This window comes from Eubalaena glacialis, chromosome 9 (assembly GCF_028564815.1).
Source record: "Eubalaena glacialis isolate mEubGla1 chromosome 9, mEubGla1.1.hap2.+ XY, whole genome shotgun sequence".
Taxonomy (NCBI): Eukaryota; Metazoa; Chordata; class Mammalia; order Artiodactyla; family Balaenidae; genus Eubalaena; species Eubalaena glacialis.
In genome coordinates this window covers 68,080,921-68,103,219 of record NC_083724.1, presented here as the reverse complement: position 1 = coordinate 68,103,219, position 22,299 = coordinate 68,080,921, and the positions used below count along the sequence as shown (strand labels likewise).

The window sequence follows — 22,299 nt, the reverse complement described above, 5'->3', positions numbered from 1 at the left end:
CTGCTCTTCATGTGCAAATAATGGTCCCTTTCTCACATTTGGAATTGTCTCTGCTGGTAAGAGCTTCCCCTGCTGCCCCTGATAAGCACCCCGAACCTTCCTAGGTGTGAAGAGAGTGTGGTCTCTCTCCACAACACAACGTCAAGTATGACCTCATGTCATAGCACCCTAGCATTTCTTTGTTGCATTTGTGACAATGTCTAACCATACATTTGCAGGATTATTGGTCTGTCTCCCACACTACGCTGCCAGTTCCATGAAGGCAGGGAATGAGTATTTTATTCACCTCTCTACACTCAGAACTTAGCACAGAACCTGGCAGGTAATCGATTTAACGCCTATTATTTGTAAGACAGATGGATGACCAGAGCACAGTGCGAGCGGAAACCTGGCACTAAATCAGGGTGGAGAGGCAAGGGTCAGATCAGGCAGGCCCTTGCAGCTCATGATTTAGGATTTTACTCTGCGCAACCAGAAGCCATTGAAAGGTTTTAAGCACGTAAGTGTCAAAGATATATTCAGCTTTGGATCCCTCTGGCTAAAATGTGACCTGACTGGAGGCAGGAGAGACGCTGGGTCACAGCTTGAACCACGATGGTGGGGGGTGAGGGAGGGTGAGCAGTGGACTGAGGGACTTCCACAGCATTTCAAAATGGACATTACAGGGACGTCCCTGGCGGTCCAGTGGTTAAGACTGCACGCTTCCACGACAGGGGGCGCAGGTTTGATCCCTGGTCAGGGAATTAAGATCCCACATGCCACAGGGTGCCGCCAAAAAAAAAAAAAGAAAAAAACCCGACATTACAACAACTGCCAACGTTTGACGGGAGAGGTTTGGCATCAGAAAAGAAAATTCTAGGACTTCCCTGGTGGTGCAGTGGTTGGGAATCCGCCTGCCGATGCAGGGACACGGGTTCAAGCCCTGGTCCGGGAAGATCCCACCTGCTGCGGAGCAACTAAGCCTGTGCGCCACAACTACTGAGCCCACGTGCTGCAACTACTGAAGCCAGTAGTTTCTAATGTGAGAAGGGAATGAGTTTCTGTATTTGCAAATGGCTTTTTCGGCGAGGGCAAGCCATCTACAGCCCTTGCCTCTTGCAGTGTCTTGAGAACATCACACTCCTGCATTGCTTCTCTCCCTTCCGATCCCTCACAGCTGCCATGAACACATCTGGCACTGCTGGTAGCGGTTTAGGCACAAAGAGCCTGCTGATTGGCAAGAAGGATGCAAAACAAGTTTGGCCCAGACTCTCATAATACCATCACTTCTGCAGAAACTATAGGCAAGGTACTCAGACTCCATTTTCTCATATGTTAAATGGTTAAGTATCAACATGCCTTCTCCTTAGAGAGGTGTTAGAATAATAAAATAAGTACATACATACTATAAAATGTTAAGGTGTCACTCCACATTCATCAACAAAAAGGGAAAAGTTAATGTGAGTTTCCTGAGATGGATGTTAAAAAATCAAGTATCTGAGTAGTTACTGAAGAGCCAAATCATGATGATCTAATTAACTGACATACTGAATAAAGAACTTTCATCTGGCAGAAGGGATTATTCAAAAGACCCTAACATTTATTTCAAAATATAGATGATGCTTCCACTTAAAGAAATACATATCAAAACCAAACTTTAAGAACTTCTGAAGGAGAACCATTATTTTATATATGCGTAATCTACAACAAATCTTTCCTTAAACTTTTTTTTTAAAAAAAGAGAAATGGGGACTTTGCTAGTGGTGCAGTGGTTAAGAATCCACCTGCCAATGTAGGGGACATGGGTTCAAGCCCTGGTCTGGGAAGATCCCACATTCCGCGGAGCAACCAAGCCCGTGAGCCACAACTACTGAAGCCCACGCACCAAGAGCCCGTGCTCTGCAACAAGAGAAGCCACCGCAGTGAGAAGCCCGTGCACCACAACGAAGAGTAGCCCCCGCTCTCCACAACTAGAGAAAGCCCGCGTGCAGCAACGAAGACCCAACCAGCCAAAAACGAATAAATTAATTAATTTTTTTAAAAAAGAGAAATGAATGAGGGAAAAAAGGAAAGAAGAATAGAAGGGGCGCGGGGAGGAAACAGGCAGGAGGATTAGTAAATCAACTGTACGTAGTCAAACCCTGCTTTAAGAACTCTGAACATTTTGTGATGGTTAGGCTCAGGAAAGTCCTGCAGTACAGAAACATGCTTAACCTTGTTTCCAATATTTCTCAAACTTATTTGGTCTTGGTAGGTATCTCTCCCCCGTGTTGTATTAATAGAAGATTCTTTGGACAGCAGTCCCTAAAGTTAAGCAGCTGTTTTAGGGGTTTTGAGTTTTCTAATGGCGATGTCTGTGCCCCTCCTCAGATCTATTTCAGACTCCCATGCAGTAGGAACCAAGTGTGACTGATGCACACCCAGGTTTGGGAACCACTGCATAAGTGTAAGTGGCCTTAAACTACCTGCAGAGATGGGAGGCTGGGGTGAGAATCATTACTAAATGAAGCATGAGGCAAAGGTAAAGCATCTTCAAAAGTATAATGAAACAGTGAAGTAATGTAATCTACAGGAACAGAATTGCACACCTTTTCCCAGTCCATGGGTACTCCATAAACCAAGACTTCAGGATTCCAACGGTCCATTCAAGAACAAAAAGAGACTAAAGTACTGATACAAATAAGAATCTATGTTGCATGGAGATAGTTTTTAAATCAAGATAATTCACTGAATAGCTTTTAAAGCATATTTTAATAACCTGCTCTAAAAAACTTACAAATCAAATAGACTCACACCTCACCTTCCACCAGTAATGCCCAATTATGAGAGAAATGTCCTGCAAAACTCTTCCACTCTTCAGAGAACCACTTAAGAAGGGCACAGTACAGAATGCATAGGTAACAAAGTTCTATCATACTACATATACCTTAATTCAAAAATCACTCTTTCTCAGGGATATATTTAAATATTCAAGTCTCAAAATACTTAAGAGGACCAAAATCTTAAGTTCTGCAGCAAGTAAAAGCATCCGTTTAGTGTATGCTGGAAAACAAATTTCTTGAGGCAGAGTCTTCAACTCTTTATTTCTCAACTTACAAACAAATATTGACTCCAGAAATTTAAAGCGATTCTGCAAAGGCTGGAAAAACAAGCTTTAATCCAGAAATGACTTCACAGCCTATTCGTCTTCGAGCTTGAAGCACTTTTCATTGAAGCCATTAAAGAGTGCCAGGCCCCAGAGAAAGCCAAACTATCCATAAAGGCACACTGGTACCCAACCAGCAGCCACCCTCAGTGCTCTGGTTGATCCCGCCAGACGTGTCCTCTTTGGGAGGAAGCTGAAGGTGGCCAGCCCATCTCATTACTGAGGCTGTGTTTCCTGGTCATGGTTCTTCCGTTCTGTTCTATTTGCTTGGGGTGCAGAGAAGAAGGTATTATTTTTCTATTTATGCCCTAAACTCTGCATTTTCTGTCCTCAATAGAAGGAAGCCCACGAGAGGCTGTTAACAGAATTCTGCATTCACGTTCAAAGACAATCACTTGGAATGTCTCCTATCTTGTTAGAGAGTCTCCACCATGCTTCATTCTTCTTTGCTGGGATGCACTGCCTACGGGCCTTTTGCTGAGAATCTAAGAAGTGACAGAAGCCCAGGAGACTCCTGGTACAGGGGCTGAAGAATGAGGCTGGACAGTATGCACCAAATGACCGAGAGCATCTTGCAGAAGCACTCTTTTATACCGTACGTGTCCTAGCTGCCCTCTTTCCCTTTATGCAAAACAGAGTCAAAGCCATGACACTGTCTTTCCTAAGGATAAGACTAGGGATCTGGAAGAAAAAAAAAATCATTCAAAAGAAATGGCAGCAAAAGTCATTAGCAGCACTCTTATTCATGAGGCCTCCACAGTTCTTGAAGAAACAGGAAAAGCAGCCACGCATTCAGAAGAAACCCAAGCGGCACAATTTAATTCAGGGCTCTATGGAGGGCGAGGCAGATGTTCTAATGCTCTTAAGCCAAACGCCTAACGGAGCAAACCTACATTGACTGACAGCTGGAACTTCGCTGGAAATGGGGTTTGCTCCCAATCCCAGAGATGGCTTGCAAGATTCTTCTATTCCTTGTTTTCAATTTAACCTGAGGAAGTGGGGATGGGAATAAGAAGTGAGGATGATGGAGTGGAAAGAAAATTTAGTGATAGAGAAAATTTAATTACAAAAGATGAAGAAATGCAGAAATACAGACTGCTCATCCATAAGCCCAAGTGACCAGGAAAAACCACTGTTTAAATGTTAATTTAAAAAATGATCTTACAGGGCTTCCCTGGTGGCGCAGTGGTTGAGAGTCTGCCTGCCAATGCAGGGGACACGGGTTCGAGCCCTGGTCTGGGAAGATCCCACATGCCACGGAGCAACTAGGCCCGTGAGCCACAACTACTGAGCCTGCGCGTCTGGAGCCTGTGCTCCGCAACAAGAGAGGCCGCGACAGTGAAAGGCTCGTGCACCGCGATGAAGAGTGGCTCCCGCTCGCTGCAACTAGAAAGCCCTCGCACAGAAACGAAGACCCAACACAGCCAAAAATAAATAAATAAATACATTTATAAAAAATGATCTTACAGCATTATAGCAAAGTGCCTGGCATATAAATTCTCAGTGTATTTCACCTACTATTGTAGCTCTTTACCCTTTATTAGGCCTATTGCATATCTGTTTTATGTCCTGTTTTTTTCACTTAGCAATCATCGTGAATACTTCCCTGCACTGATAAATACTCCCCTATGGACAAAATAGCTATAGATATTCCATGATACAGACATACCACGATTTACCTCCCTATCCCCTATCATTTGACATTTAGGTTCTTTCCAACTTTTCACTACAATAACTACTGAACAACTGTGTACACAAGTTTTGCAAGCTCATACATTTATTTTCTGTAAATAGAGTCCTAAAAACAGAATTACAAGGAAGAAAACTGCTGACATCTACACTCCCACCATCAAACGAGAGCCCACATACTTACCTTTGCTGACTCAGAATGTTATCATGCCCTTAATCCATGCCGATGTAAATAATGAGAAATGTCATATATTGCTGTTTGATTTCCATGATTTTTATATTTGTATCCTGGCCACTTGTAGTCCTTTCCTATAATGTCAGCCCTCTGTAACCATAGATGCGGAACTTGAAGACACAGAGGGCCAACTGTACTACACCACTTTATATAAGGGACTTGAGCAACCATGGATTCTGGTATCCATGGAGGTCCTGGAACCAACCCCCTGTGGATAATAAGGGAAAGCTGAATTGCCTTTCCATATACATATTCTTTTCTAATTTTTCTATTAAGATGTTCATCTTTATCTTACTGATTACTAAACACTTTCAGATATTTCTTAGTTTGACATTTAAGGCTGGAATAGGACTCATAGTTGAGAATTATTGGCAGTTATCAGCTCTGAAACTAGCCAGTCTGGACGAAAATCCTAACTCTGCCACCAAAGCTGCATCATCTTGGGCAACTTACTTAACCACTCTGTGCTTCAGTTTCCTCATCTGTGAAATGGGGATAATAATGCCCTTATGGGGTTGGTTTGGGTAATTAATGAGTGAACTACCATGCTAGCCATTTTTATAATTAAGGAAGTTTATTTTAAATTTACAAATTTACAATTTTATAAGAGCATGTTTTAATTCAACTTCTAAATTAACTCAAAATATGTGATGTATCTTTAAGCAGAAATAAAGTAAAAAATACATACACAAGATAACCCCTTTTAAACATACATAAATACAGATAAATAGAAGAGAAACAGGAAGGATGTATTCATGCAACAAACGTCTACTGAATACCCACTAAGGAACGGGCATTAGGGAAACAATGAAGAGCAAAACAGAGTCCCTTTCTTTATACCCACACCGGGGGATACCAACAAGGAAATAAACCAACAAGCAGTGCAGTGGGCCCAGCCCCATACTTAAGAGAAGTACTATGGGCAGTTTTCATTGCACATGGAAGGGCATTTAACCCATACCAAATGAGGAAAGGGGACCTAAGAAATTATCAAGCTGAGACCTGAAAGAGAAGCAGTGATTAGTCAAGTATAAAGTGGAAGAGAGGGAAGGGGAATTTCCACAAAGAGGCCAGTATGGTGCAAAGGCCCAAAAGCAGGTAGGTGTGTGCAGTACGGGGTAAAAGATCATCTCACTTACACAGCTGTGAGAGATGAGACTAAGTAGCTAAAAAGCATCAGACCACACTCCAAACTCTCTCATGGGACTGACAAGGGCTTTATATTGGGAGCCATAAGGACCACTGATGAGTTTTAAGCAGAGGAGCAACGTTAGATTTGCTCTTTAGAAAGATGATTATAGCTCCACTCAGATAGGAATCAGAGGGGAACAAGACCAGAAGCATGAACGTCAGAACCTACACGCATGTCCAAGTCCATCTTGCCTCGGCTGTGGAACTTAGGAACTGGGGGGTGCGGGGGTGGAGATGAAATCAGGTGACCAGTGACTTGTCCGGGGTCTCACAGGCCCTCAGAACGGGAAAACCAGGAGGCTATCGGAGGTCTCTGAGTTTCTAATCCCGGGTTCCTATTGCTCATGTTTTACACTATCCTAATGATGGACAGTCTTTTACCATATTCTACAGGATGCCAAGAGCTTCTCCTGAAGCACGCCTGGGGCTCCCTTCTGAACATTAAGCACGGAACAGATGACTCAGTGCTGCTCTAAACAAATGACCTTGGCTTTTATGATACATAATCAAATTACATTATGGGCAGAAAATTCCCTGACAGTCAGAGAATAGCCGACCATTTACACAGTGAAATTGTGGGAGGGGGCAAGTTTTGAACAACACAGTTGGTGCAGACTTGTGTCCTCAATTACGCTGATTCCCTCTATGAAGATATCATTTGCTTTAGTCTTCTTACAATCGTTCTGATTTAGTGAAGGAAAAAGCCTTCAGTGTATTGTTAGGGTATTTACTGCTTGTCTAACACTTGTTAATCTCCTGTTTTAACAAAAGCAGAATAAACTTCAAGCTCACAGATTTACTCAAGCAAGAGTATGTAAGACTTAACTCTCTTTTTTGTATGATAATTTCCTATACCTCTATTTATGATAAGTGATAGTGGTTTTTCCATTTATCAAAGGATAACGATTCATTGTTAAAGTCAGTAAATTAAAGATGAATGCAGATGTCAAAAAGTCATGAAGATAAAGCTGAATGCCAAATATGGGAAACAGTCAAATTACTCCATCATAATCATATGGAAAGAGCCTACAGAAATCAAAAGAGCCTATAGAAATTCACTTGAATCATTCACGGCAGCAACCAGCAGACACAGTGACATAAGACAGCAATAATTTAAATGTTATAAAGGGCAAGCCAATACATATCACATGATATCAGCATAACTCACTGCCTCATAAAAGCAGAGTAACAGTAATCAAATTTAGACAAATGCATTGATATAGAGATTTTATGATAAACTTTCTGTTTAGGACACATCCTTTCACATAAGGGGGTTTATGGTGAAAATGGATCAAAATGATTTAAATGTGCATATCTTGAGACACAGAAAGTAGCTGAAAGAGCTTGTAAATGATCATCTTAATGATCACAAAATACTTGCTGAACAATTTAAATTTTGTAAACAATGATAAGCTTTCCAAGCTTCTGTTGGAGCTAAGAAAAAGGAGTTTTCCATGCCTACATCAAAAAAATTTAGAGAAGACATGGATGATGAGCATTATAAGTATCTCTTTGGAAATTCTGGATTGGGTTTAAGGTAAAGGTAATGGGCAAAAAAAGTGGAAAATCTAAAGATTTTGGATTTGTGAGCTTCAAAGGGACCAAAGTCACACAGAGAGTAGTGGATGAGATGGACAGAAAAGAGCTTAATGAAAAACAATTTTGTTTGTTAAACTTAATTAGAAAGTGGAATAGGAGACAGCACTCAACTGAAAAGCTGAGTGTTAAGAAGCAGAATAGAATCTCTGGATAACAAGATATTAACTTGCATGAGTAAAATCTTGGTAACAGTAATGAAGAGAACATCTCCAGAAAGCACTTCACTCAGTCTACAAACATGATGGAGGACAACCACGGCCAAGGGTTTGGGTTTGCAGGTCCCTATTGCCCAGAAGTAGCCACTTAAGCAGTTTAATGAATACTATAAACATGGCCAACATTCATGCAACATAAAGAAGCACTCCAGGGTCACTTCAGTGAGCGGTAAATGCAGGGAATGACAAGGGTGAAAGCTGTACTCATTCTGTAATCAATTCCTACAGGATACATCACCTTTAGGTTACTTCACTCAGACACGGAACATTGTCTGACTAGTCTCTTCCTGGCCAAGCTGTCAAATGACACCAAGCCCTCACAGGACATCTCAGGGTGCAAGACCTCATCCTCTCCAAAAGAGGTCTGGCACTGTCCACCAGCTACACCTAGAAAACCACTCAGGGCTTTGGATCCAGGAATCATGTCAAAGAACATGAAGCTAACACATCACTGACAAACAACACAACGTGTGCCACAGTTGTCTGGAACCCTCAACAACTACTTTATGAACAACTTCAAATTACCATGTAGCTGTCTAACGTGCCCATACAAGATAAGGGCATTTCACTGTACCTGTGGTGGCATCAGCCTTCCACAAGCACAGAAACAGATGCGGGATGAACAGTCAACCACTCCGCTCTCACTGGTAAGGATCCCTGATGCCTTGTTGGAAACTAACAATTCAAAAAACTCTTCAATGTTCTACAGTCTCTCCATTCCAAGGTTAATGAAGCTGTCACTGCACAAGCAGCCTACCAAGCTAAGAGGAGGCTCAGAAAGTAATTTACAGCTTCACTGTTTAACACTGATCAGGGACTACAAAAAGAAACTTGTGTTTCACCAGAGAAAAATACCAAAAAAACTAACCATGGGGAAAAAACTGCAAAATATAACATGTATTAAAAGAGGCATATGTAACATTGAACCCTATGTAATAAGATTGACAGCAAATGAGACTTAAATTTTACGTGTGTTTACGTTGTATGTATATGTGTGTGTATACATATACACACATAAGCACCCATACAAATGAATGTGTTATAGACACAAGGCATCGCAAAGGCGTCTAGATTTTTACCAACACCCACTTCTACATTCTGGGTACACTTGATAGACCACAGTTCCCAGCCTCCTCCCTTCTTCCCTTGCATTTAGGTATTCCATGGCTTGGCCAGGTTACAAGTTCCAGCGAACTGAACCTAAACATAACTGATTGTTCCCTCTATTAGTTTTCTGTTGTTGCATTACCACAAACTTAGCAGCTTAAAACAATAGCCATTTATTTTGCTCAGAGTTCTACAGGTCATAAGCCTGAGCCAGCTTGCCTGGGTCTCTGCTCAGAGTCTCACGAGGCCACAGCGTGTCACCTAGACTGGGCTCCTATCTGCTGACTCTGGGGAAGAAGTCTCTTCCATTCACATCGTTGGCAAAATCCAGTTCTTAAAAGCTGTGGACCTTAGAAGGTCCCTGTTTCCTTGCAGGCTGCCATCCAAGAGCTGCTCTCTGCTCCTAGAGGTTAAGTACACTCCTTGTCACATGGCCCCTTCATCTTTGAACAGCAAGAGCATGTCCAGTCCTCTCTGACCTCCCCTTCTGCTACCAGCCAGAAAAAAATGCTCTTCTTTTAAAGGCCTCATGTGATTAGATTAATCCCAACCGTATAATCTCCCTTTTGCCATATAAAGTAATAATCTCAGGAGGGACATCTTTTCATAGTGACAGGCTGACCCACACTCAAAGGGGAGGGGACCACACAAGAGGGAGGGTCACTGAAGGTCTTAATGTCCTGCCGACCACATTCCTCTTCCAGGTCTGGCCCATGAAAATCTCCCATGCTTGATCCAACACACTCTTTCCCTTTGGCAATCTTGAAAATCACGTGTTAAAGATGGCGGAACCCTAGTCATCCTGGATCCCTGAAGCAAATAACAGGAAATAAGAATGAAAAGAAGTCTGAGCAACAAAGATCCCTTAAGACCCCTTGGCTAAACCAAAGCATTAGGACTTCGTGCAAAGTTCAGATTAACAAAACCAAGTGTACTGGTTGAAAATGAGATCTAAAAAAGGTCAAACGGATCTAGTGGGGAACAAAAAGAGTCCACTGTGGTAAATGGCAAGTGGAACGACAAGAATAAAACATATCAGAAGTCCTCTAAGTTTTTGAAGAAATGTTATTGGTCAAATCAGCCATGAGCCATGAGTAGTTAAAAGCCTGTGACTGTAAAGTGACCCCCAAATTTAAATAAACAGGAAGCCACCTAAAGAAGCTCTGCAGCTCCCAGAGGCCACACTCTTTGTCACTCTCTTTAGACGTAGCCAAATAAAAGAAAGAACAAAAGAGTTCTTCCCAGATTGCAGAAACAGGGTAAAACCAAGGAACTTCCTCTACTGTAGGGGCGGGGGACTTCACCTTACTCAGCAGATGGCATCACTGTTACGGACCATAAATGCCATGATTCTCATTCTTTCTCTTCCCAAGTGGGAGTGTTCACTGTGGATGATCTTTCCTGTACACTAAAAAGCAAAGGCAAACTATCCGTATGTGCCTAACAAGAACTGTACGTTGATATTGAGATATTGCTTAAGCTGCTCCAATTAGGATCTATTTGTAAATTCAGTTTGAATTATAAGAAAGATACTTCTGTTTCTTTCAGATATCACAAGTCAGAAGAGGCTAGAAAAGAATCTGAGCAAACCTCCTAGGAGCTGAGTGGTTCTAGAGAATGACAGATAGCTTCTCCACAGTCATATACCATATATGATTTGACCCAGGGCTAGAGGAGAAAGGTTAGAGCAAAGCAAGGAGAACATCATATTCTGAATTTAGAAGTTGTACTAAATGTAAAATCTTCATAAATAGTAATTTCCCGAAGCATCAGACTCAGCTGAAGTTTCAATATCATTTGAAAATACTTTGTTGATAGTCTGCAAGAATACTTGACAGGGTCTCACAACATGACATTTTAATAGGTACAGCTATCCACAGCTCTCTCCTCAGTCTTTATTATCCATTATAGACCATATAAATCACTCAAACATTTTGGCTCCAAATTGGTCAGGGAAATAAAGAAAATCTAAACCAAAAAAAAGAGCGAGAGAGAGAGAAAGGCTGTACTGTAAAGTCTTTAAAACTTCATATTTTGTTTCCTGCTCCCTCAACATCCCCACACACTCAAGCTGTGAGCACCCCACCCAGGTGACTAAGTGCACCCGTGTGATAAGGTGAGCCACACCACAAGGTTTTTTTTTCTGCCTGCCCCTGACCGTGACCTAGTAACGTTCTCATGCACCAAGGAAATTCCCTCATCCCTTTTCTTGCGTACTCCACCCTGACCGTCCATAAAGGTGCTTGTCCATGGGTCTCCGCCCTCTCTCTTGGCTCCCCACCTGCTTGGTTGAGCCCACTTTCTTGGCCGTCCTCCCCTGTGACCTCTCTCAGTGTGCAGTGACTCTGTCTCTCTAGGGCCTGTGAGTATAATAAACTTTGTTTTCCTAAACCTCTGTGTTCCCCACTGTGGCCACACCCGACTGGTCATCACATGAAAGAACACAAACAAGGGTACAAAGGATTAAAAGAACAGAAAGGGGGAAATAGGAAAGCCAAGGGAATCCTTTAATTTCCTAACCCCCAGAATCTTGCCCATCTGGCCCATCTGGCCCTAACTTCTGAAGGACTTCTCATCCCTAGGCAAGCCCCACCACTGTAAACCCTGGAGCTGTTCTTCAACTCACACAATTCTCATTATTCACTCACCTGTGGTCTTACCCTTCTTGCTCACTTCCTCAAACCACCCACTCTAAAGAAAGCCCAGGGCTCCTGACGCCCTTATGCAGCCAGGCTCAGCAGAATGGAATCTGCTCTGCCAGCTTAAGCATCCCAATGTTAATAAGCCCTCCTTCCACAATGACATTTCTTCTCAAAACAGTCACCATTTTCCCCAACCAAAGCCTTGCCATTTTCAAGCGTATTTCTAATTAATTTGGGAGGTACTTTAAATTTTCCAAGTAGACTGAAACCAAAATTCATATAAACCCAATTTAAAGCATTAGAGAATCACTGTGAGTGGAGAGGCCTTGCAAAAATATAACCGTGTCCACAACAAAAACTTCAATCAAGAAGAATCTCAGTCTCAAGGGAAATTATTCTCAGTCACCACTTTCAGCTTAAACACCCCACAGGTCCATTTGCCAAGTGTATCAGGAAGTTATTATCACAAACATCCCATTCAATTCTGACACCTCTAGAAACTTTTTGTTTTTTAATATTTGATTGCCCCTAAAATTCATTCAGAGAAGGCTGCATTTTGAGCAGACATTCTAAAGCCCAGTAAAAGAATGGAGGGAGTGATCACTATTATAAGAACCACCTCATTCTCTCCTGATGACATGATCAATTTCTTATAATGTATTTTTACTTTGTGGGGAAGAGAGGTAGGGATTAGGAATTCCTTTAAAAATCTGGTGATAGGCTAAGGACACTCTCCCACAGAAAAATGAACATATAAAATGTGGCATAATTTTAGCAAATAAATAGGCCCTCTGCAGTCTATTATGGACCCCAGGCTAAGAACCTGACAGAGGGTGCAGGGATAGAGATAAGTCATACTCAAGATTGCGAAGGCAGCAGAGATTTTACTGCTTAGAGCAGGCAATTAAGGAACTGAGAACCTCACTCAGATAAAGTCATAACTAATTATATATTTAATTAAATACCTTAACCAGTTTTAAGTCTCACCGAATCAACAAATGCATAAACAGATTTATGTAACATTCTGCAGAGCAAAACATCTATATAAAACACAGCATTTTAAATGTGATGAAAGCATGAAGAAATTAGTTAAAACAGAAAAGCATAAAATACCAATGTAATTAAATGTTTCCAGTTGAAGAATCTGAGTGTGACAATAATTACATACCAGACTATATCATAATTAACACAGGCTAACCAAATATGTTTTGTCCTTTAAAAAAATCAGAAGGTATAGTCTATAATAGGTATATAGCCTAACCAAACTCATTGAAAAGAAGAAAGCATTTCTCATTTTATGCAATAAAAAGTTATTATTTACAGACTGAGTTGTCCCTTTACATTGAATCGAACACAATGTTTAGAAGAACACTGTGGTGATTGCTTTTAGGAAAATAAGGATTGTTATAGGCTGATTAGCCCCCACTCCAAATTCATATGCCAAAGTCCTATCCTCCAGTACCTCAGAATGTGACCTTATTTAGAAATAGGGTCACACAGATATAATTACTTAAGATGAGGCCATACTCATCAAGTACGCTGGGCCCCCAATCCGCCCTATTGTCCTGGTGTCTATACAAAAGGGGGAAATTTGGACACAGACAGACAGGGAAAACACCATGTGAACATGAAGGCAGATATCGGGGTGATGTGTCTACAAACCAAGAAAGGCCAAAGATTGCCAACAAACCACGAGAAGCTACGAAAGAGGCCTGGAACAGATCCTTGCCTAGTACCTTCAGCGGAAGCATAGCCCTACCAACACCTTGTCTCCAGAAGTGTGAGACAATAAATTCATGTTGTTTAAGGCACTCAGTTTGTGATACTTTGTTGCAACTCTACCAAACTAATACAGGGACCTAACAAATTATACTCTGAAGAACCTTTCACTATTATACAGCAAGGTGTGTCCATATTAAATGCTTGATAAAGTTTTTTTTAAAAAGTATAGATTTTGTAAGAACAGCATGTTAACTGGAACCGGAGAGCTATTTTTACCTAATCTGTTGCTGGTTTAAACCAACAAATGAAAAAAAAAGGCATTACTCTTGCTAAAATGAAATCTCAATATACATGAAACTCACTAAAGCAGAATAATGCATGCTCACTTGCCCTATTTTACAGTTTAAAAAACTGTATCTTATTTATTCTAATTGCATGATAAATTATATCTTTATGAGCAATTAAGTAATAAATTATATTCAAGTAAAAAAGATCAATTTTTGCTATTTTAACATGTTCTCAAGCTTAAAGGATTTTCCCCTTTAACAAAATTTATTTGGCAAAGGCATTTTTTAACCTCCAAAGAGCAGAGATGTTGAAAATAATTGTCAGCAACAAGGCAGAAATAATCACTTCCAAACCAAGAGAACAGTGGTGACACATCTAATTCAGGGATTTCCAATCAGTGGGTAAACACTGAAAATAAACTGCTTTATTAATACAAATATCATCCCTCACAAACATAAGCAAAACACTCAGTTTCACAGAGACAAGAGAAATGTTCCTGAAGCAGGGCCTTTCACTTATAAACATAGTGTATCTAATCTAGCATATCCATTCTCAAAAAGGAGTAATTCTAGGTCTAAAGTTTCCTCTGTAGATAAGATCAAGTTCATGGAACTGTATGGGGGGAAATGGCTTAAAAAGTAGGACATGGCTATTTCCCCTAATATCTTTGTCACATGCAAACATTAGCGCTGGCTTTACACGCCCTTGAAAATGCCCACACATGCACAGGGAGAATAACATTTGCCTTGGGCTAAGATTGTGCTACATTAAGTTATGGATAAGGGACTGCGCATCACTTCACCTTTAAAATGAAAGGCTTTTCAGTAAAAAAATGAAAATGACACAGTGATTCTGCATCTGGATTCAGTGTGATAAATACTAATCTCATCTCATCACAAGCAGACTTCCTCCAAGGCTCTAAGAAGTTCTTTCATACCACAATTCAAGTTTTTATTCTGAACTTCAAAGTTGCATGTAACTTCACAATTTAGCTAAAATGGAGTGGTTTGATTAATTTTTTGTTAAGGTAGCAAAGCTAGAAATTCCAGCTTCTATAATTTCCTCATGTCTCATTATTACTAATATAAAGGACAGTATTTTATACTAAAAAAATTATTTTTAATGTTAATACCATTTATTGAACACTTTTAAATGTGTGTTCTACAAACTCCTTTATCTTTACACCAATTTTAAGAAATGGTTATTATGCTCATTCTAGAAAGGAGAGATTCAAAAGTTAAATAACTTGCTCAAGGTCATAGACAGCAGAAATGGGTCAATCCTTAGCCTTTCCCACTCCAAAGCCAAGGTTCCCAATTGCCTTGTAGGACACCAAGGTTTGCAAAGGAAGTCTTCAGAATCAAAGTGGAAAAAGGATGTGGTGTTAGTCAATTTGGTGCTGGGGGTGTGGTGATGCATTATAGATGTGACAAGTACCAGAAATAAAAAAGGTTAGTGACATCAAAGAAATCCTGCCTGACAATTTCTGGATAGCACATATGCTGCTTCTGTAAACCTGAAGGAATGTGAAATATAAAGTTATTAGAGGCCTTCCAAATTACACCAACAATGCACTTATACTTACAAATATTTCTTCTGGCAGAGAAGTCTCAGTAAGATCCAAGGTGAAAAGCCAAAATACATTAATGGGTATTTTTACTGAAATAGTCTTAGTTTTTCTCCATTTCCCAAGTTGACAAATGTAACCGATTCTATAAAGGCAGGTCTGTGGTGATAGAGATGGCACGTGGGCACACGGGATGAACCTCATGCTGCATCTCTCACCCTAACTTAACCAAAATTCTGTAAAAGATAAACCTCACCTTCTCTGGAGGTGGTTTATAATAGGACTGTTATTGTGGTAGCCTGGGAAAAACCTCACTACTTCTGAGAAATTATGAGAAAGCTCGGTATTAATTATGAGCAAATCTATGAAAAAAATATTTAAGGCTAAATTAGGTGAAATAGTTAAAGAAATCAACAAAGTCCTTAGCTTAAGACCTCTTATTTTAAACTAGAACTGTTTCAGAAGGGTAAAAAAAAAAAAAATTAACCATACTCATTATATAAGAAATAGATCACATTATAAGTATTCACTTATTTTTCCCTATGTAAAATTCTTCAACCCAGCCCAGCGAGATTTAAATTATTAGAATCTGAATTAAAGAAGTTTTATTATAATCACAGCTTATTAACCCCATAAAGATGGGCACATCCAAGATGTAAAAGGCTCACTAAAAATAATACTTTGAAATACATGATGATTTGGTAATATTAACGCTGCAAAACCCATGGGAAATTTTTAAAGGCATGCAGACTGCCGGTCGAGCCTTGGCCTCAAAGGAGTTTCATGACCGAGTTCTCCAAGGAAAAGTTAACGCATGAGCTTCCCAGAAGGAAGCCCCATCCTCCCATTCCTAGGGAGCCTGCGGACGCCTTGGAAGGCGGAATTCGGAGACCACAGGGGAAGAGCGCAGACCGCGGGCACCTCCGCAGCCACCCCCAGAGCGGGCCACCTCTCATGCCAGCACATCCCGGGACAGCCGGGCGCACCGACACCGCAAGGTCACCAGGGAAAAGGCTACTTTACATAATCTCCCGCAGCGCCGCCCGGGCACCTGCGCGCCGAGGCGGCGCTGCACCGGGGCCCCCTCCTTGTCGCGCCCGCGCTAGGCGACGCGGGGGCGACACTCGGAGCGACTAGGCTGGACGCCTGGGACCCGTGGATGCCCGCAGCGCCGCCCTGAGCCGGGGGTGCGGGACGGAAGGCGGGCTCCCAGCCCCGGGATGCCCGGGCCGCCGCCGCGGCGGGCTGGGCGAGCAATGGGAGGCGCGGCCGGGCCCGGCTCGGTGCTGGCCGGCGTCCCCACGCTCCCTGCCCGCTGCCGGCGTCCAGCGCGCCCTCAGCGCCTCCTCCCGGGACCGCCCCGCGGCGCACCTGTCACGCGCCTTACCTGAGTGGCTTTGTGGAACTGCTTCTTGAGCCCGGCCACCGACATGGCGCAGGAGGACCCGCGGGACTGCTGCGGTGCGGAAAGCGGGCGGCGGCGGAGCCGGGCGGGAGGACCGAGCGGTGCGGCGCGCAGGCCGGGCCGCCGCTCGTCGTGCAGCCGCCGGGGCAGTGGGCGCGGGGGCGCGGAGAGGCGCGGGACGCGGGCTCGTGCGGAGAGACACCCTGACGTCAGGGGCGAGCGATGCGCACTCTTAAAGGGGACGCGGGAAGCCCCGCCCCGGGCGCGGGGTTGGAGCGGCAGGTGCCGGGGCACGCGCTACCTGGGCAGCGGCACCTGGCGCCGCCGCACCCGCGGGCCGGCTGCCTGCTTAGAGGACCAAGGGGGTCCTCCCGCCCCGGGAGTGTCCTCGTGCCCCCACGGACTGTGGCCCGGTGGCTGCAGGTTGGCAGCCCAGGCACCGGCACGACTCAGGTGACTTGCTCGGCTTCCAGGTAGCCGCAGAGGCGCTGCCTAAGCCAGCCCGCCTGCCCTTTGAGCCTGGCCTGTTTGCAGCCTGGAAAGGAGGAGTGGCATTCTCTCTCGGGTAATGAATAAGTTATTGCTCCGTGCTCGCTTGGGCACAGAAACAGTTCTCTGTCCTGGTTTCACTATCCCTTAAGCCTACATAACGTTAGGGAAAGCCACCAATGCTGGGTTTTGGGGGGGGGGGGGATTCGATGTGACACAATTTAATGACTTAAAAAGAAGATGAAAAAAAATTTTTAACTTTAAAGCTGGTCAGGTAAATAGCATTTAATCCTCTGTTTACAGTTATGAAAAAGCCCAAACATGAACTTGGCATTCACTTATGACAGTGGATTTAGGATTTTCAACCTAAAATAAGCATTATGTAATGTAAAAAAGCATGACGCAAAATTGTACAAATACTACATATGCAATGAAGTACATATGGCTGAGCTAAAGCGAAACTGCTGTAACTAGATGAATTGTTAATAGCGCAGCACTAGACGGCTTCTGTATTCTGGTAATTAGTCACTTGTTTTTCTAGGGCTGAGAAGCACATAGAGAAGAACTTTTGGTCCCCATGTGGGGACCAAAAGTTATAAGGAGAAGAAGCCAGAGTGACAGAAGCCAAGATGAGAGACATTGCCAAGAATGCGGAAGGAAACAGCATGGCAGAGTGGGAGTACTAGGAATGCCTTGCATCACCTCTACAAACCCTGCTGTCTGGGAGGAATCACAGACCCCACTCCCACCCTGCCAGCCAGGCTGCTTGGGCGCGGGGTGAACAGCGGGTACAAGGGAATCCTGTCCACCCGCTGATATACCCATCACAGTTCTTGATAATGTGAGTTGAAACTCATAACGGCAGAATCAAGCAGATAGTGGTGGATCACAGAACAACAAGAGCCCATGGACTCCTGACTGAGGCTGCAAAGGGAAGCAGACAAAAGGAGCAAATCTCCAACGTGCTAGTCATGACTGATGTTCAGGTACCTTCCACATACATGGTAGAGTTGCACCTGCCAAACCCCTTGTGGTTAAGTGGAGCACTGTGACAAGTTTTAACTAGTGGGTTAGGAAGGTAAGTGACTGTCACCTCTTGGCAGAGAATTTAACTGTTGGAATGAGATGCTACAAAGCCCTTTCCCCTCTCCAACAGTATTTGAGGTCGCTGTGGTCTGTCAAACAGAATCCAGGGTGAGGATGAAGCAGGGTAAAGTCCCCAGTTAATGTTGAAAGACATTTAGCATTTGTGAGAAATAAATCTGAGTACTTTTAATTCACTGAGTCTGGGGTTGTTACTGTAGCCAAACTAGTCTCTCCTGACTAATGCACAAGAGAGAAAATGCTTTTCCATTTCTCAGAAGATGAGGGGAGATTTTCCATTTCCTGCCATGGCCCACGTGTATTTTATTTTTTGTCATTAGATGTCCATGAAGTGGCCTGTTTTTTTCTTACAAAAGCCTCACTGAAGTTTGGGGAGGTGTGTTCTCTTTTTTGCAGCCTCACTGAAGCAGTGCGCAGACTAAGCCCCTAGGCCTGAGGGTCAGAGGGAAGGGTGGCGCCATGCAGTGACCATACCCTGAACTCTTACCCTGTGTTTTCCTTACCAGCCACAGACAGTGAACAATTAGCTCTGGGGATCCATAGGAAATTCCAAAGGAATGTCAGGGCAAGGGACAATCTGTGTTTCATAGGGACATCAGACAGGGAAAGATGAAAGTCCTGCCGATAGATAAGTAGGGCTACTTATCCATCCGAGCCCAGGAACAAACCAGTAAAGTGAAGTTACTGAGGTCCCATGGAGTGGTTTGCCTAGGGCACATATACTCATATCTATAAGGTCCACCGTGATGATTCCCAGATTCTTGATATTAGAAAACTCTGAAGGAGTTTGGACTCACTGCAGGGCTAGGTGGGGCTCTAGGCTGGAGAGATTAGATTTCGGGTTAGTGTTACAATGGCTGCTTTTGTACTCTAACAGTTTGGTAAAGCCTGCATACACACACACACACACACACACACACACTCACGCACTCATGAAAAGACTGCCATAAAATGCTAATAATAGTTTTGCCCGAACAGCCATTCTCAAACTTTAGTGTGCATCAGAATCCCCCGAAGGACTTGTTAAAGCACAAATTGCTGGACCACATGCCAGTTTCTGATTCACTAGGACTGGGTGGGGCCCGAGAATGTGCATTTCTAGCAAGTTCCCAGGTGATACTAATGTTCTGGTCTCAGGACCAGACTTTGAAAACCCCTGGACTGGAGTAAAGATATTAGGAATGAAGTTTTTTCTCTAGTCTCCCAATTTTTATAATGTTTCCCATGATTTGTATAATACAAGTATTATGTAGTTAATTTTTCCTAGCTGGTTCCTGATCTAAGCAATGGAACATGTTCAGAGAAGGATGGGCCTTGGTTGAAGCTGCTAAGAGATAGAGCAATTAACCTCCAAAGTGAAAGGACGTGGGGATGCATGAGCTCTGGCCTCTAAATGTGAATGGTGTGAAAGGGGGCCCTGAAAAGTCTCCTCAGAACTTTGAATACTTAACTGAACCCTAAATGTAACAAAAACAAGTCTCTTTCCCTCATTCTTCATCCACCAACTTAGAATGCTCATCCTTCAAAGGAACTACCTTGGGAGAAAGGACTTTAAATCTTTTTGAAACCATGGTTAACTCTCCCAGATAGCCTCTGGATTTCATATAAACCCAGTATTTCTATGGAAGCCACAATTTATACCTATAGATTAAGATGTTTTGAAAGAGATTTGTTGAGTTCCTTCTAGCAGGCATCGGTAGGAGGTTTGGGGGATGGATGGTAAGGTGAAATACCAAGACGCACATAGACTAGACGTTGAACCCCAACGAGTTTCCAGTCTAGCAATTCAGAAAATTCTTCTTACAGACATTTATTGTGACTTGAATATAGAGGGACAAATGCACCAGACACTGAAAAAAATTCAAACCCAAGTAACCACTTTGGTTGCAAAGAAGCTGTGACAGAGGTTCTATGGAGAAACACAGAAGCACAATGCAGGAAAGGGGAATCAAAGGTCAGTGAGGAAGAACTTTGTTTAATGAAAGGTTATTGTAATTCAACATGCTGCCCTCTCATCTCCTGAGATCATGTAAAATGGTAAATAAACGTAGATCTGCTGAGGAAAGTTCCAATTAGATGAAACCCCACACAACCTCATCTCACTAATTGGGCAGGAAGTTCATGGTCAGCAATAATTCCATCACATCATTCATGCACTATTTCTCCTTGCATTATGCCAAAGCTTCTGGCAAATACCAGACCTCTAGTTTGCACAGAGCTGGTACATCCCTAGCACCTTTCAGAGGGTACCTCATGCCAAGGAGGCAGAGGACAAGCAGCGCCTCTTATCCTTTGCCCTTCAGCCCCTGACGCCATTCCTCTGGCCCACGCCAGGGCAAACTGCTCCTGCCTTTATGTGTACGCTCATGAAGCACAGGAGACATAGCAAAGCAAAGGCATTAAACTCCAGCTTCTTGTTTGACAGAAGAGAACACAGAAGTAGGGAAAGGAAGTGACTTATCGTTACTTTTTTCTACTTCAGCCTCTAGCCTCAATTTTGGGCAGAGACTCCAGTCAGTGTTAATAAATATAGATTGGAATGAATGAATGAATGATTGAACTGTTTATCACTGTCACTGATGCTGTATTCTTACCACATTGGGTCTGATGTTCAACAGCCTTCACCCAATAGCCTTGTATTAAAGCATGGATTGTGCAGGACCCAGATGGTTGTTCTGGGGTAGATGGCACTTAACATAAGAATTTGTACCTTTGGATGCTGCCACTAGCATTGGACCCCCACCCAGTATCAACAAGGCTAATGAGCCCTTTCCTAGAGAGGGGAAATCAAGGAAAGACCACCTTCATTTCCTTGCTTCCAGGTTTGTCACCTACCACCCACCCTCCATCAGATACACTGAAAGAAGCACACTTTTGTCTGCTGGAGGTAAAATGTGTGGGTCTTGCTCTCCCCTCCAACCTTTCCTTCTCTCCCACACAGCCCTCCTCCCTCCAAAGCACAGGGGCCTCTCCCTGCAAAACCTTTCTCTTCATTTAGTAAACCCTGTAAACCCAGTCACAGGAGGAGGAGGAGGGAACTTAACCAAGTATGTGATTCACATTAGGCTCTTACATCTGGGTCTGTATTTGTTACTTACATCTCAGTTTGAAATGCTCCCAACTTCCCTAGCAAAATCATGCCATCTCCAGTGCCCATCTCCAGTGTCTTTCTTTTGAAGTCTCTCCCCATCCTTCTAACCCCATATTCTTGCTTCATTTGTCAAACCACAAAGCCCTGATTTGGCATCTCTGCCATGAACTTGGTCTAACGTGTTTTACGTATTGATATGTAGTATTGGATTCTTAACTCTTTGAGTGTAGGGTCTTTACTTTTACAACTCTTAGTAGATAATATAAACACTAGATATGGTCTAATTGCAATTTTAAAAGCTTGATGAAATTTTTAAAGCTAAATCCAGCAGAGGTCCAGAAAGACGGGAACTAGCTTGCTTCTCTCCAGCTGAGCAGACAGACTGTTCAGTGGTCTTAATTGCTGCTCCCTTGCTGTATCCAAGCCTGAATCTCCAGGTTCCTGTAATTTTGAGAATCCTCAATGACCCTCCCATAAATTCCCCTTTATTCAGTCAACCAATATTGCTTTCTGTTATTTGCAATCAACAAATTCCAAATGATATATCCCCTCTCCCATCCAACCCCTGCAATAATTTTCTGATCTCTGTTCCTTTTCTAGTTCGGATCTAGCAATGCAAATATGGCAATTTACACAACTATGGTCCCCTGCTAAGCACTGCATTAGCTTCCTTCTCAGACAAGGGTGGACAGATTGAGTAACAAGAAATATAGTCCTTTAGCAAGTGGCAATTCTCCCTCTAAGACATTGACATTCTGATTTACAAATCAGATCTTTTGTTTAGTTGATTAGTATGTGTCAGGCTGCCAGGGTCTGAATCTCTCAAGCCCC

The 22,299-nt window shown here is 42.9% G+C and overlaps 1 protein-coding gene across 1 annotated transcript in view; it reads right to left on the bottom strand.

Moving 5' to 3' along the window:
* Positions 1–16,926, bottom strand: part of SH3GL2 (SH3 domain containing GRB2 like 2, endophilin A1) — a 204,220-nt gene extending 187,294 nt beyond the window's left edge. The window contains exon 1 of the mRNA XM_061199083.1: positions 16,767–16,926. Coding sequence (XP_061055066.1) covers positions 16,767–16,811 — 45 coding nt within the window. The 5' untranslated portion in view covers positions 16,812–16,926. The remainder of the gene's footprint in view (positions 1–16,766) is intronic.
* Positions 16,927–22,299: the final 5,373 nt, after the last annotated feature.